The sequence below is a fragment of the Diabrotica virgifera genome, chromosome 10 (assembly GCF_917563875.1).
Source record: "Diabrotica virgifera virgifera chromosome 10, PGI_DIABVI_V3a".
NCBI classification, from domain to species: domain Eukaryota; kingdom Metazoa; phylum Arthropoda; class Insecta; order Coleoptera; family Chrysomelidae; genus Diabrotica; species Diabrotica virgifera.
In genome coordinates this window covers 42,007,408-42,023,347 of record NC_065452.1, presented here as the reverse complement: position 1 = coordinate 42,023,347, position 15,940 = coordinate 42,007,408, and the positions used below count along the sequence as shown (strand labels likewise).

General features: G+C 33.9%; 1 protein-coding gene across 1 annotated transcript in view; it reads left to right on the top strand.

The window, feature by feature from the left end:
- The window catches only part of LOC126893421 (neurotrimin-like), a 792,502-nt gene that overhangs the window by 672,803 nt on the left and 103,759 nt on the right, over window positions 1-15,940 (top strand). Inside the window, exon 4 of the mRNA XM_050663588.1 lies at window positions 6,804-6,962. Coding sequence (XP_050519545.1) covers window positions 6,804-6,962 — 159 coding nt within the window. The remainder of the gene's footprint in view (window positions 1-6,803; window positions 6,963-15,940) is intronic.

Below are 15,940 nucleotides of genomic sequence, written 5' to 3'. Positions count from 1 at the left end.
CAAGGGTGACTATTTTTTAAATTTTTAACCACTTTTATATTGTAGGAAATTTAATTACGCAACTTTTATATCAGTACAACTTATCTCAGAAATGAATAGTTTTAATGGTATAATCAAAAAACCAATAAAAAAATCGAATTTTTCCTTCATATTTTGACATTTTGTTTATTTAAACAATGTTCCGGACCATTTTGAGTGGGAGGATAACTCAAATATTATTATTTGAGTAATTTTGAAGCAAAATCTGCAAAAAAATTTGAGTCACCTCTTAATGTCCATCTCAAAACAGATGCGCCCTGGACTATTTTACTTTGAAAGATTTTCCATAATGTTTGCTAAATTCTTAATAAAACGCGCCACAAAAGAGTAACTTTGATACAGTTTGCATTTTGAGGCTCTTTTGTGGTGCGTTTTACTTCAAATTTAGCAAATATTATGGAAAAAATCTTTCAAAATAAAACTAAAATTTTATTTTTTATCAAAATGACAATATGTTTACGCGCCACGTAATATTCATATCAGCTCTTTTGTAGCTGGAATATTGTATGCGCCACTCATTTTTACGGCGTTTAGCAGTTTTTTAATATTGTATCAGGAGTTTTTCCAAGTTTTTTATAAATTAAATATACGAAATTGAATCTAATGTTTCTAGATTATACGTTAAACGTTATAAATGGTTGCCTTTGACGCATTATCTCCCAAATGATCTAGTAGTTACGACACCAGACTTATGATAAAACAATCCAAGTTCATATCCCAGCCATCCTAATATAACCCGGTCTATATAGACATTTGAAATAACAAAAATTGCCGGAGAACCAAATTTTGGTGAAGAGCTAGGGTATACCATAACAAATAAAGTTTTAAAAGTCCCATCGATCCCATGTGTGCAACAAAATTTATTCGGGGTCAAAGGTCAAAATTTGAGATTTTTTGGATTTTTTTCGAAAACGGTAAGTTTTATCAAAAAAGAACCTTAAACCAAAGTTGTAGACCTTAAAATTCTCTACAAAAATAGTCCTTACTATTTTTTTCCTAAGAGTTGCCATTCCTGAGATATCGCGATTCTAAGAGATTATACAACATGATATGCCCACGTTTCCACACCACCTGTGATTTAGTGTACTCGGTGCGTTTTTTACCGTGGTTTCCCCTGTATGCCTACTCCACTAACTCTTTTGACAATTTTAGGATAATTTAAGAAAACAATACCGGTCAAGTTCTAGATATTACCTTATTATATATTATATATTATTGATATTGATTATTGATATTGCTATTGAATATTAGGTTAACTATTGTTTTGATTTCTTTGGATATTTTAATCAGATTCACATTCTTGAAAGTCTACTTCAATAGGCAAGTCTTCTTCGATTTCATCTTCTTCCTCTTCCTCTTACTGGATGTTCAAAAATTGTTCGAATGAGTCATTGGTCTCTTCATTAAAATCACAGGAGTCTTCCTCCGTTATACTAAACTGGACATTTGAGCAAGACTGATCTTGGCAGTTGGTACTCGCTAGAGAACACAGCAACCCAACTTTTTTACATCCACATTTGGCACTACAACCTTTTTTGCAATTGCAAAAAATAGTGTTGAGTTTTTCTGGAGCAGGTGGGAGTAAGGTTTTAATCGGTTCCAGAGTATTCATTGCCTAGCCATGTTTGAACTTGATAATATACTCGATACAAATGTTGAAAAGCTGATGCTGATGTTGGAGGAAGACATGATAGTTGTACTTGTTTCTTGTTTCGCGTATTTTTTACAAAAGTTAAGTATCGGTATTTATCAAGACAACTAATTTTTTTGGAGCTCCATAAACCGCAAGAAGAAAGCGAATTCCTTCCGTAATTATTGTTTGCGGTGTGGAATCAAGTTCTGTAAAAATTTTACAGCAGTCAGTCAAATCTCTTTTTTCGAATAATTTAAGTACTGACGTTTTGCCCCTTCTGTACATTACTGACGTAGTGTCGTAGCCGGTTATCGCATGTAAAAATAAAATGTACTTTTGGCATTTGGGATAAGCCGATAAACTTTTCGAAGAATATATCTCTGTTCGCTGTTGGGCCCTTCCAGGTTTCAGAAAATAAATAACTTTATCTACTGGAGTCCTTGCCGTAAGCAGAACTAACAAATCAACATCTTCACCAACTACAATTTTTGTGTTTGTTGCCTTAAATTTTTCAATTGCTGTCTCAATTATAAGGACATCTGCGTCATTTTTAGCTTATTTCACTTCAATATTCGCAGCTGTTAATTTGTCAGTTAACATGGAAGTGAAACGACATTTATTATTAATGTTAGCGAAAAATTGTTGCTGATTCGCTGGAACTGTTATATTTTCATCAAAGATAATCTCGGAACCCGATGATGTTTTGTAGTTCGACGACGTTGTTCTGCAGCTTTAATATTCTTTGTCGAGTCACTGTAGCCGTCAAATACCAATGTCACTGTAAGCCCGTAATGTCTGCTAAATGGTAGACGCTTGTAATAAGTACTTATATTCACTTGAACTGAACCTTTAGCACTAAAAGAAACAGATAATATGAACAAGACCTACGGACAATACTGTAGCCATGGTTTACAATAGACAATCTGTTCGTTTTTAAACAATGGTATAGCCAAATGTTTTTCACGGCCACGTGGATAGAGGAAATTCAGTTTGGGACTGATTATCTTTTGAAGAAATTTTTCAGAATAGTATAATATATAGAGCCACAAATAGGCATTTATACTTGTCTTTAGTGCCACATTATGTATATACGTGGCTTATATGTGCATATAATGTATAAAGTAACTTTTAATACCTCGATATCTCAGGAATGGTAACTCTAGGTAAAAAAATTGTAGGGACTATTTTTGTAGAGAATGTGGCTACACACTACAACTGTGGTCTACAACTTTGGTTTGATATTTTTTTTGATAAAACTTACCGTTTTCGAGAAATATCAAAAAATCTCAAATTTTGACCTTTGACCCCGAATAACTTTTGTTGCACACATAGGATCGATGGGGACTTTAAAACTTTATTTGTTATGGTAAACTCTAGCTCTCCACCAAAATTTGGCTCTCCGGCAATTTTTGTTATTTGCCAACTATTTTGATGTCTAAGTTGACCGGATTAATAATTTTATGGCCGGCAAATGAACTCGGGTTGCCCGATCAAACTTAGCGTCGTAACCGCTACAACTACATAAACCATTTCGGCGATAATGGTTAAATGGATTATCCTTTTCGGGCTCGATAACTTCTGAACGGCTTAACTGATTTTGATAATTAAACGTTAGTTTGAAACGTATTAATAAGTAGTATCTGATGCATCCAAGGTCAAGTACGAAAGTTAAAGATATTACAGGCATTATTGAGCTTGAAATCATTTTTCCCATAAGAAATAGGTTTGATCATATTTATGAAGCCTATAAATTAAAAATTCGAATTTTTCCAGATATGAGGTGTACACCGTTAGACGCATCTAGAGTCCTCCTACAAATGCTCAGTTATTGGCGCAATTCGTAGGTTGAAATTTTGAGTAATTGTCGAAAAACCAAAATTTTCAAAGTTTAATTTTTCAGTTTTTCCATTATACTGAGCCGTGTGTAGGTATGATCTTGACCACTTAGGCATCATTGAAAGCTGAACTCAACACTATTAATTTGGTGTACTTGCGGTTTTTGTGTCTCTACTTGAACTTAAGATATATATGCCCAAAAAATATGCCATTTTGTATCTACCTAGCCCTATAGCTGGCTTATGGTTGATCAAAAGTCACAAATTACACCGGTTCTAAATCGGCCCTGACCCCCTCTTATAACACAGAAAAAAGAATTCAGATTGGTATAACTTTTCCACACGCACATACATACATACATATCACAAACATTTTCCCCTTTTTAAATAAAAATTGAGTCATAATTCTGAGCTCGGTAATTTTTAAATGGTATAACCGATTTTCAAAATTAGACATGCGTTGGAAAGGTAATGATCAGTACTATCAGAAGCCGCAAAGGTCGGACTTACATTTTTTAAATATTTGGGAGTTTTGGGAACGAGAACAAAAAACAGACCCTAAATGGGAAAGGCCGTAAAATCCACACCCTTGGATCAAAATGGAGAGTTGACATATGGATGGGCGAGTCTTTTCCTAAACTTTAAGATGGGATTCTCAGATTTAGAAAATCGGACATTTCGTGTATATATAGTGTCGCATGTAGGGGTATTGTGCGCCACTGGCGAGAATTACCTTTCTCTGGTAATAAGTAATTAAGACCTTTCCACACCACAGAGGCTTTGGATGCTTTTCTGTAGTTCCCACTAAATACTTGAGTGAAACGGGATTTTCAGCATATTATACAACTACTAAAAAAATTTCCTCTATAGACTAAGTCCAATACCATAGCCAGAATGACAGTTGCGCGATGAACAAAGAGGTTGTTGGAAAGGAGACCAAGGGAAGAGAAGAGAACAGTAGGTCGACAACCTACAAGATGGATTGACGATTTAGGAAGACTAAATATATACTGGATGAGACCGGCGTAAAACGGACGGGGTTGGAAACACGAGGAAGATGCCTATGTTCAGCAGTGGACTTTTAAACAACTACATATTCTTTTCCAGAGTATTCGTCAAACCTCAAGCCTTATAACTAGACTTAGGCAAATAAGAAAATTGCATATTTTGCATAATATGCATAAAAATGCCAAAATTTTGCATATTTTTATATAAGTGTGCATAAAGTGCATATAATTTAAAATTTTGGTTGTAACTATACATATCTTTTTATATACAGGTAACAAGTAGCTTGGAAATCTCAATATTTGTTTATGTTTTATAATCTCTTCGTAGGTATTCAAATTTTTGGCATCGGAATGTACTAACTAATAAACGATACCGACTTATACATTTTGTAACGTTTTGTCCTTGATATAAGGATTCCAAAATCTGCCAGTTTATATCTCTAGGTAAAAATTTTTATTTTGACGGTCCATTTCGTTTTTTTTTTTGTAAAATAAGCCGTGAACACCATATCTTTGTAATTGTGAATAATGATTGTGCTTTAAAAATGACGAAAATATACAGTTCAGTGCCATTTATAAAATCAAACTATAGTTTTTTTTAGAAAATTATTACCCAATTATTAGAATCTTCCAAATTATCATTGTTAGACAGTATATTAATTGTTAAAATAATACATATTGGGAAGGAAATTTTCCAAAAATTTAAAGCCTCCATGGAAATAAACAGTGGTTGGTTACCAGGTTCTTTCTGAAGTGGTTCAAGTACTAGCTGGGACATTTCCGAACGACTTAATTTAGAACCAACTATTATCGTAAATTTGAAAAAAAAAAAGATTGAAAATTGTGAACAGCACAATTGTTATCACAATTCGAAATAATATAATTTATTTGTTAAAAAACTTTAATATTTAATTACATAAGCTTGGGTTTTAAAATACAGGTACATGTTAATTAATACAACATGTGAAGATATTGTCAATATTTTTGTAATTAAAAAAATATTGTAAATATTGTTTTTATTAAATGCATATTTTCTAGATAAACATGCATATTTTTGGGTAAAATATTGCATATTTATGTGCATATTTCATACTTTTTTATTTGCATATTTGCCTAAGTCTACTTATAACCTTCATGCAATTTTATAATATATGAAATAATGCCTCCTCCCAAGGCTCGATTTACATTAGGGGCTGAATGGGCTATAACCCATAGCGGCAGAATTCAGAGGGGGAAGAAAACTTTGGCAAAAAACTAAAAAATGGCGGGGGGTGGGGGTAGGGGGCGGGAAATCTTCAAATCCGCCTCTGCCTCCTCCAGTATTATTATACCAGTAATGGCTAAGACTCTACACAATTCAAGTCATAACCTGTATCTAGATGGACTACTTACCAAATTTTCGACTGTTGTAATGCTGTTTACAAATATTTCATGATTGTTTTATATTGCATGTGATGCAATAGGTTATTTGGACTGACTATTTATTCATAGTCCTCACAGAATCATCAATTCAGTTAACAAGTTTATTCATCATCATAAAAGAAATGAGGAGATAAAACGAAGAATGACAGTAGAACAAGACATACTCAGCTGCATTGAAGAAAACGTTTAATTTGGTATGGACATTTGAGAAGAGCAGATAGTACAAGGTGGATATCAAAGATTTCGGATTGCAGCCCAATAGAAAAGAGAAGAAGAGGTAGACTCCGAAGATCATAGAGGGATGAAGTAAACGAGGCCATGGAAATACGAAGCCTTAGAGACGGAGAATGACAGAACAGAAAGGACTGGAGACGTTGACTGAAAAAAGGAAGGCGGCGACAGCTGTAAAAATCATTATATAGATAGATTCATCATTTAATGTTATAGTGACAGAAGATATCTTACTGGCATTCAGTGTGCTTGTTGTTTTCCAATAGCCAAAAATGGTTTTTCTGGTGTTACCTTAAATTAAAATAGAACTTTTTCTACAATCAAAAGACTTCAGTATCCTTATTATCAACTCTTCTTCTTTTTGGAATATTTTGGCACAGTTAAATATTTTAAATGATCAAAAAAAGCCGACATAAGTTCAAAAGCAGATGTAATTTTTTTTTCAGGTTATAATGACCAACTTTTAATACTGATTTGGTCACTTTGGACAAATGGCGACTCACTAGCGTTTTAATCTTGTTCGCTCGAAATTTGAGCTATAACTGGCACTATTAATTATACTCCACGTAATATGTATTTATAATATTATTAAATATTGTTTGTTTGAGTAAGAAATTTAGACTGGCTATTTTTCAGTTCCTCCAAACATAAACGACTCCATGAGCAGCAGCGATGCCATCGTGAGGGAAGGCTCCAACGAAACGTTAACTTGTAAAGCCACCGGATTTCCTACACCTAGCGTTAAATGGAAGAGGGACGATAATACCAAAATTACCATAAATAAGACACTTCAAGGTAGGCTTTATAAAGTATGTTTTTTCGGTAGTTGTTACCTTTTGTACCCTTCTAGTATCATGCATGCACTCTACCATTTATTAATTCGAGTAAGAATCTTCTCATGGACTGCATGTTTAGAAAACTAAAGAGAGAATATGAAAATTGAGGCCTCATTATAAATATGTCGAAGAGAGAGTATCTAAAAATAGGGGATGATAAAGAAGATCCAGAGTTAGAAATTAGAACCACAAAAACATGTAAAGAATATAAATATCTCGGAACTATAATATCTAAAGAAGGCACTACCAAAAGAGACATCTAAAACAGAACGCAGCAGGGCAAAAAAGCGGTAAACATTCTAAGCAGTCTACTATGGTCTAAAGATATAAGACAAAAAACGAAATTAACAATCTATCGTGCCTTGGTAGAGCCTATTATGACTTATGGAAAGGAAGTTTGGCAAATCATGAAAAAAGATATAAAAAGAATAGAAGTAGTAGAAATGGATTATCTATGGAGAGCGTGTGGTATATCCAAAAAGATCACGTCATGAACAAAGATATTAGAAGGAGGACAAATACTGTATATTCCAGTGTAGATAGAATTGAAACGAGACAACTAGTGTGGTATGGTCACATGAAACAAATGAATGAAGATAGATGGCCAAAGAAAGCTTTAAATTACATACCACAACAAAAAAAAAATTTAAAGCACTTATGGGAGTGCCGACAGAAGTGAAAACTTCTTATAGTATATAAATTACAAGCTCAATGCTTTTCCCCATCCAAAAAGAAATGGTATACCTATATTATGTACTCGTTGCGTACGTTCTACGCTATTTATGTATACATACACATAATATATCTACGTACGACATTTAGTTCGGCAAAGTTATGACGGTCGCAAACTCAACAATTTTTTTCTATCTAAAAAGTGCACAACGCCCCTAAAGAAGTTTTCACTTTAAAAATTTATTTCGTCAAACAATAACGGCCGCTAATTCAATACTTCTTCCCCATCCAAAAAGTGCACAACGTCCCTAAGGAAGTTTTCATTTCAAAAATTTTATTTAGCAGAAGGGATGACGGTCGATAATTAAACACTTTTTCCCCATCAAAAAAGTGTATAACTTCCCTAAAAAAGTTTTCGCTTCAAAAATTTATTTCATCGAAGCAATAACGGTCGCGATAACGGCCGAAAATTCTATATTTTTCTCCATCTAAAAAGGGCACAACGTCCCTAAAGAAGTTTTCGTTTCAAAAATTTATTTAGTCGAAGCAATGAGGGTCGCTAATTTAATACTTTTTTCCCATCTAAAAAGTGCAAAACGTCCCTAAAGGAGTTTTCACTTATTTCGCCGAAGCGATGGCGTTCGCTAAGTCAACACCTTTTCCCCATCTAAAAAGTGCACAACGTCCCTAAAAAAGTTTTCCCTTCAAAAATTTATTTCGTCGAACCAATAACGGTCGCTAACTTAATACGTTTTCCCCATCTAAAAAGTGCACAACGTCCCTAAAGAAATTTTCACTTCAAAAATTTATTTCGCCGAAGTGATGACGGTCGCTAATTCAATACTCATTCCCCATCTGAAAAGTATACAACGTCCTTAAAGAAGTGTTCACTTTAAAAATGTAATGCGTCGAAGCAATGACGGTCGCTAATTCAATACTTTTTCCCCATCTAAAAAGGGCAAAACATCCCTAAAGAAGTTTTCACTTCAAAACATTATTTCGTCGAAGCAATGACGGTCGCGATGACGGTCGCTAATTCAATACTTTTCCCTTTTTAAAAAGTGCACAACGTCCCTAAAGAACTTTTCACTTCAAAAACTTATTTCGTCGAAGTGATGACGGTCGCTAATTCAATACTTATTCCCCATCTAAAAAGTGCACAACGTCCTTAAAGAAGTGTTCACTTCAAAAATGTAATGCGTCGCAGCAATGACGGTCGCTAATTCAATATTTTTCCCCATCTAAAAAGAGCAAAACGTCCCTAAAGGATTTTTCACTTCAAAACATTATTTCGTCGAAGCAATGACGGTCGCGATGACGGTCACTAATTCAATACTTTTTCCCCATCTAAAAAGTGCACAATATCCCTAAAGAAGTTTTTATTTCAATAATATTAGTATTATTATACCTATATTATAATATTATACGTACTAAATTTATTTCGTCGAAGCGATGACTGTCGCGATGACGGTCGTGAAATCAATCTTTTTTCCCATCCCAAAATAGATTTTACATTTATTTTAGATTTAAATTCTTCTACACAATATATATGTTACAGTTCAAGTTGATTATCCAGTTGGAGTTGACTATTCCTAGTTCGAGTCAACTCAAACGGCTTTTAAGATGACTTAAAAACTATTTGTATTTGTAAATTCGTATTTTTGTTTAAATAAATGTTTTTGTACGTAATTCTACTTTTCTTTTCTGTATAGATCTATTAAATTACTTATAAAAATTGCAATGTTATTAAGGGTGATTTTCAACGTTTGAAGTATTATATTATATCCTAAAGTATAAAACTGTCATTATTTAACCAATCATAACCAAATTTTACCCATATTAAGGTTTACAATGTTTTTATATAATTTTTGACAATAAGGGGTAGCTTACACCCCTAAAAATAATCAACACCCTTGGGCATGATATAGACTATGAAGTACAGGGTGAGATGATCCTAATCACTAATTTTTATGCAAATCGATGCAATTAGAGGATAAATTCTTTTAGGATAAATAATTTTTTATTTATATCTCCAACAAGGGTGGTTTTAAGAGTTGAAATATTATAATATTATAGCCTAAAGCATAAAACAATGATGATTTAACTAATAAAAACTAAATGTTGACCATATTAAAGTTTAAAATGTTATTTTATAATTTTTTACAATAATTAGGGGTAGTTATCACCCTTAAAAAAACCAAAAGCGTACAACGGCTCAATATAGAAAATATCCTAGATAGTAAAATGAGCCTAATCCCAAATTTTTTGTACAAATCGATGCTGGACGAAGAAATTGCGAGGTTTTTCCATTTTTCAGCTTCATTTCCTGGCCTATATGTTCAAGTCATGATAAGTAGTTGAAACGGTCAAAACAAAGAGACGCATAGCACAGTCATCAACGTGAGATTACACTCGTATAATCAACATTTACTAAATCGATCCAGGAATAGTCAACTCAAACTAGTAAAAGTTGAATTAAATTTTTCAAATCAACTTTTACTGCTCGTTTTAGTTTGAGTTGACTCGAACTAGGAATAGTCAACTCTCACTGAAAATCAACTTTAACTGTAACATATGTCTACATATACATACACATAATAAATATACGTACAAAATTTATTTCGCCGAAGAGATGACGGTCGCGAAATAAATCCTTTTTCCCCATCCAAAAATAAGTTTTACATTTATTTTTAATTTAAATACTTTATACAATTTATGTATACATACATACACATAATATAGATACGTTCAAAATTTATTTCGCCGAAAAGATGACGGTCGCGATGATGGTCGCGAAATAAATCCTTTTTCCCCATTCTAAAATAGGTTTTACATTTATTTTAAATTTAAATACTTATATACAATTTATATATACATACACATAATATACCTATTTACGTATATATGTAAAAATTTATTTCGCTGCGACATAAAAATGTACGGCACATCATGAGAGATAGAGCCATCAAAGAAGACGAATATATGGACAAAAAACGATGACGGTCGAAATGATAGAAGCGTAAGGTCGTATTAATTAACACACCAAAAATGATGGAACAAACTGCGCATTAAAGTGACTGCCCACACTTATTTTAGCGCAGAAAGCAGAAAATGCGTTTTTTAATCCAATAATTTCAAGATGGAAGTCGAAGCTGCTACGCTGTTATATTTTATGAGTGCTAATTATGATTTTATGAATTTATTATTTTATAAACGGATCAAGCAAAAACTAAGACTCAAAAGAAGATAATGGATGATAAAAATGAACAGAAAACGAACACGGTAATGACATCAAATGCAAACCAGTTAATTAACGGCATTAGACGTTACTGTGGCCCCAGCATTATAGATAGGTAGATAGAAGAATCTTCTTAAGACGAAATCCAACAGAACGTGGCGTGGCACTCCTTGTGAAATAGAAAATATGTAATAGAAAAAGATAAAAACTAAAGACGGGAATCAACGCAACGTTAAATAGCGTTATTTATCTCAGAATTTGTGATTTACGTTCGGTCTTTGTCGCATTCCACATATTATTATTTCTGTACTGTACATCTTTAACAGTTTTCTACTAACAAATTACTTAGGATGTACCAAAGTGTTTATTTGCGTAGTAACTTTTTTTTTATTTACAACAATCCGCTTCAACCTAATAAGGTTATTAGCGGGATAGTTAACAGTTTATTACACTTTGTTAAATAATTACAGTCTTTGAGATGCAAAAGTAGTTTATTAGTGTTGTTATTGTCTAAAATGTCTTTAAGATTGTTTGCTAAATGGCATTTAATTCTATGTCTATTGAATTTTTTCCACTTTTCCACTAGCACATGCTTCACTGTAAGGGGTGAACCGCACTCATCACAAATTGGAGATTCTTCATTTTTTAGGCAAATGTTCATGAGAGAACTGGGTATGTCCAAGTCGTAAACGGGAAATAATTGTTTGCTGTCATCTGGATACCTCGGGTGGTTGCCATGGTCCAAACTTTTTTTTACCTCCTGAAGCTTTGATGGTGTGGATAAGGTTGTGTGTTGAGTTATTTTTTAAGTGGGTTTCTTGTAGCGAAATAGAATCTGGTGCATATTCTGAGATAAGAAGTTGTAACATGCTTAACTGGGTGTAAAACCCATTCAAATTCCATTGTAATATACTATTGAAAATGATTTATTATTTAGTTGAAGCACATGAATCACTATCGGGTTCAGATGCTTCAACTTGTAATAGTTTTTCTAGTTTTTTTGCGTAGTCGTTTGATTCGATTTTTTAATTTTGAGTCAGTAAAATGAGGATGAGTATCTGTAAGCATTTTAATGAGTGATGTTAAATCTGGTGTATAATCCTTAACAATATTAAAGACATCTTTAGCTCTGTATGTCTCATTTAGTAAATCCCGAAATTCTTCGTAATTTAAGACATATGATTTTGAATGTTTGTTGATAAATCTTTTAGCAGCTTCTTCGGTTTCTATTGTTACTTTAGCTGCTGTGTGAATTTGATTTTGTGATATCTGGTCTAATTGTATCTGCTGTTCTTGGGGTGAGCCTTCAATGGATGTTATTATGCTTTTTTCGAGTTCAGAATTGGTGTCGGCTCTTATTTTTTTGGATGTAGGATTATTTTTATTACCTTCTGTGTTAAATACATTGGATGCTAGCTCTTCTGTTGGAGATGGGGTCTCTGATAAATGTCTTTTGGTTGATGTTGATGTTTATGTTGTTGGAAAGTTCATATTTGACACCTTCATCGAATTTATTAGAAGAGAGGTATTTGGTGAATTATTTTCTTGGTGATCTGTTGTGGTTGCCTGTGAAGTGATATTTTGAGGTGGATTAGAAGTTGGAGTATTATTTGACATATCGGAATTGGTTAGGGGAGAGGTTTCTGATGAACATTGTGAGGCAAGATGGCCATGTTGTTTGCATTTGAAGCAAAGCGATTGGTCGCTGGACAAAAATATTTTGTAGCTAACATTATCATGATTAACCATGATAAAATCAGGTATGGTTATATTATTTAGGGGTTCTATGTATACTTGACGCCTAAAACTAAGTATGTGGCTATATTCAGGATTTGTAGCTCCAATTCTCAAACATGGTATTGGTGACGTCAATTTCAAGCCTAGGTTCTGGAGAAGATTGCTCAACATTTCCTGTGGTATTGTTGGATGAACATTAGATAAGAGAAGACGTTCTGATGGAGTAACTAATCTACGTGCTAGAAGTACTTCATTATTTATTTTTATGGATCCTGTTTTATTTAGAAAGTCATCAACTACAACTTTACTTGAAAGATAAATGCATACTCGGTTATTAGAGATTCTTGACGAATAAATAATATTTTTTGGTTGAACGAGTGGTCCTAGTTGCAACAGATAATCTTGCAAATTTGCGCCATTAATTGAACTGAGGATGATGGCTTCTTCTTTTAGTGGAGTTTTTGGACTAGCTTGTTGAGATGCAATAGTAGAGTATATTGGATTGTTTTGAGAAGTGGTAGGAGTTTCCATTGTTGGTAAATTATTATTCATCATTTAATTTTACTTGAACTATTTATTTTAATTATTATCATATTAAAGTACGGCCCTGGTTTTAATTGTTGTTAATAAAAACCAGTCCGGTGTTGTGTTGATATGAAGATTTTATTTGGTGAGGTTTCCAAAATAAAGATATTATTTCAATCTAATTAATGTTCTTCTACTCACGTTTTTAGGGCTTCTTCTAACACTAACTTTATTGAACAGGTATATCACTTTAGTTAATTTACTTTGGTCAAAATACTCGTATAAAATTGCGAATATATCGGAGCTGAAATTAAACACACTTTGTGTTTCGGAACCAGGTCTCCAATCTCGCGTAGTAACTTTGATCTATTGAATGAACTGCTTTTATGAAGAGACCTTTAAATTTTTACGCGAAGTTTTCTGTCGTTTATTTATTAATTTTTTTTATAACGTCTATAATTCGCCGTATATTTTTAAGTAATCAGACTAAGTTTTCACTCTAATGGCATATAAAACAACATAATGCTATTCTACATCCCACCAGAATTTCGTTCGTTGCGATCCGGGACTGCACGCTGGGGTTTGTTTTGGTTGAATCAGGGAGATCAGCATATGTGCCTCCTGATGAGAGGCTAATAAGTTTCGAAACCGGTAGAGGTGCTTGCAGCACCCTCTGATTGGACTAGAATATGGTTCGGCTGTATTTTCGTTTTGCAACGAAATTGAAAATGGTTATTAATTTTTGATTTACATTTACTCTGTGTGGAGTATGAAGGGAAAAATTTTCGTTGGAACTTTACCGCGCTGAGCAGATGGGACGTGAATTGTAAATTGTAGAATTCCCTCATCTTCCTTAGTCTCAGCATCCGTATGGCTTGCAAATTGTAGAAGCCTCGGAGGTGTAACCAGAGAAGGTTCGCATTGTTTTCATTCTGGTGGGATGTAGAATAGCATTATGTTGTTCTATATGCCATTAGAGTGAAAACTTAGTCTTTTTGCTAGCAGTTGCCGCTAGGGCATCTATGCCATTTCATTCGTTGCGATCCGGGATTGCACGCTGGGGTTTGTTTTGGTTGAATCAGGGAGAGCAGCATATGTGCCTCCTGATGAGAGACTAATAAGTTTCGAAACCGTTAGAGGTGCTTGCAGCACTCTCTGATTGGACTAGAATATGGTTCGGCTGTATTTTCGTTTTACAACGAAATTGAAAATGGTTATTCATTTTTGATTTTTATTTACTCTGTCTGGAGTATGAAGGGAACCATTCTCGTTGGAACTTTACCGCGCTGAGCAGATGGGACGTGAATTGTAAATTGTAGAATTCCCTCATCTTCCTTAGTCTCAGCATCCGTATGGCCTGCAAATTGTAGAAGCGTCGAAGGTGTAACCAAAGAAGGTTCCCATTGTTTTCATTCTGGTGGGATGTAGAATAGCATAATGTTGTTTTATATGCCATTAGAGTGAAAACTTAGTCTTTTTACTAGCAGTTGCCGCTAGGGCATCTATGCCATTTCGTTCGTTGCGATCCAGGACTGCACGCTGTGGTTTGTTTTGATTGAATCAGGGAGATCAGCATATGTGCCTCCTGATGAGAGACTAATAAGTTTCGAAACCGGTAGAGGTGCTTGCAGCACTCTCTGATTGGACTGGAATATGGTTCGGCTGTATTTTCGTTTTGCAACGAAATTGAAAATGGTTATTCATTTTTGATTTACATTTACTCTGTGTGGAGTATGAAGGGAACCATTCTCGTTGGAACTTTACCGCGCTGAGCAGATGGGACGTGAATTGTAAATTGTAGAATTCCTTCATCTTCCTTAGTCTCAGCATCCGTATGGCTTGCAAATTGTAGAAGCCTCGGAGGTGTAACCAGAGAAGGTTCCCAATGTTTTTATTCTGGTGGGATGTAGAATAGCATTATGTTGTTTTATATGCCATTAGAGTGAAAACTTAGTCTTTTTGCTAGCAGTTGCCGCTAGGGCATCTATGCCATTTCGTTCGTTGCGATCCGGGACTGCACGCTGGGGTTTGTTTTGGTTGAATCAGGGAGATCAGCATATGTGCCTCCTGATGAGAGACTAATAAGTTTCGAAACCGGTAGAGGTGCTTGCAGCACTCTCTGATTGGACTAGAATATGGTTCGGCTGTATTTTCGTTTTGCAACGAAATTGAAAATGGTTATTCATTTTTGTTTTAAGTAATCGTTTAAAGTATTTCATATACATATACGTATAGGCGAGGTTGGCTATGTGCTTAATCTGAATTATACATACAGTAATTAAGGCTTATGATTTATGCAACGCGTATATGACTGAAACGGACACAATTGACAAAGAACTTCGTTTCTATACTGCATCTAATTTATTCGAAATGGTTATCACCAATAATCCATCCAAATGTATATCAGCTTTAGGTTTTGGCTTATATGGCTCATTAATTTGACTATTCAGTATCAAAACATTGCATTGCATGATAACTGTTGATTTCAGACAATCAATTTGAATTTTTCCGCTGCGATAAATTATAATATGAATATCTTTAAAACAAATAAAATAACTGATAGTCCAGGGCGCATCTGTTTTGAGATAGACGTTGAGAGGTGACTCATATTTTTTTGCAGAAATTTCTTAGAATTAACTCCTATAATAATAATTGAGTTATCCTCCCACTCAAAAATGTCCGGAACATTGTTTAAATAATCAAAAAGTTAAAAAATGAAAGAAAAATTCGATTATTTTCTTCGTTTTTTGATTACAACTTTCAAA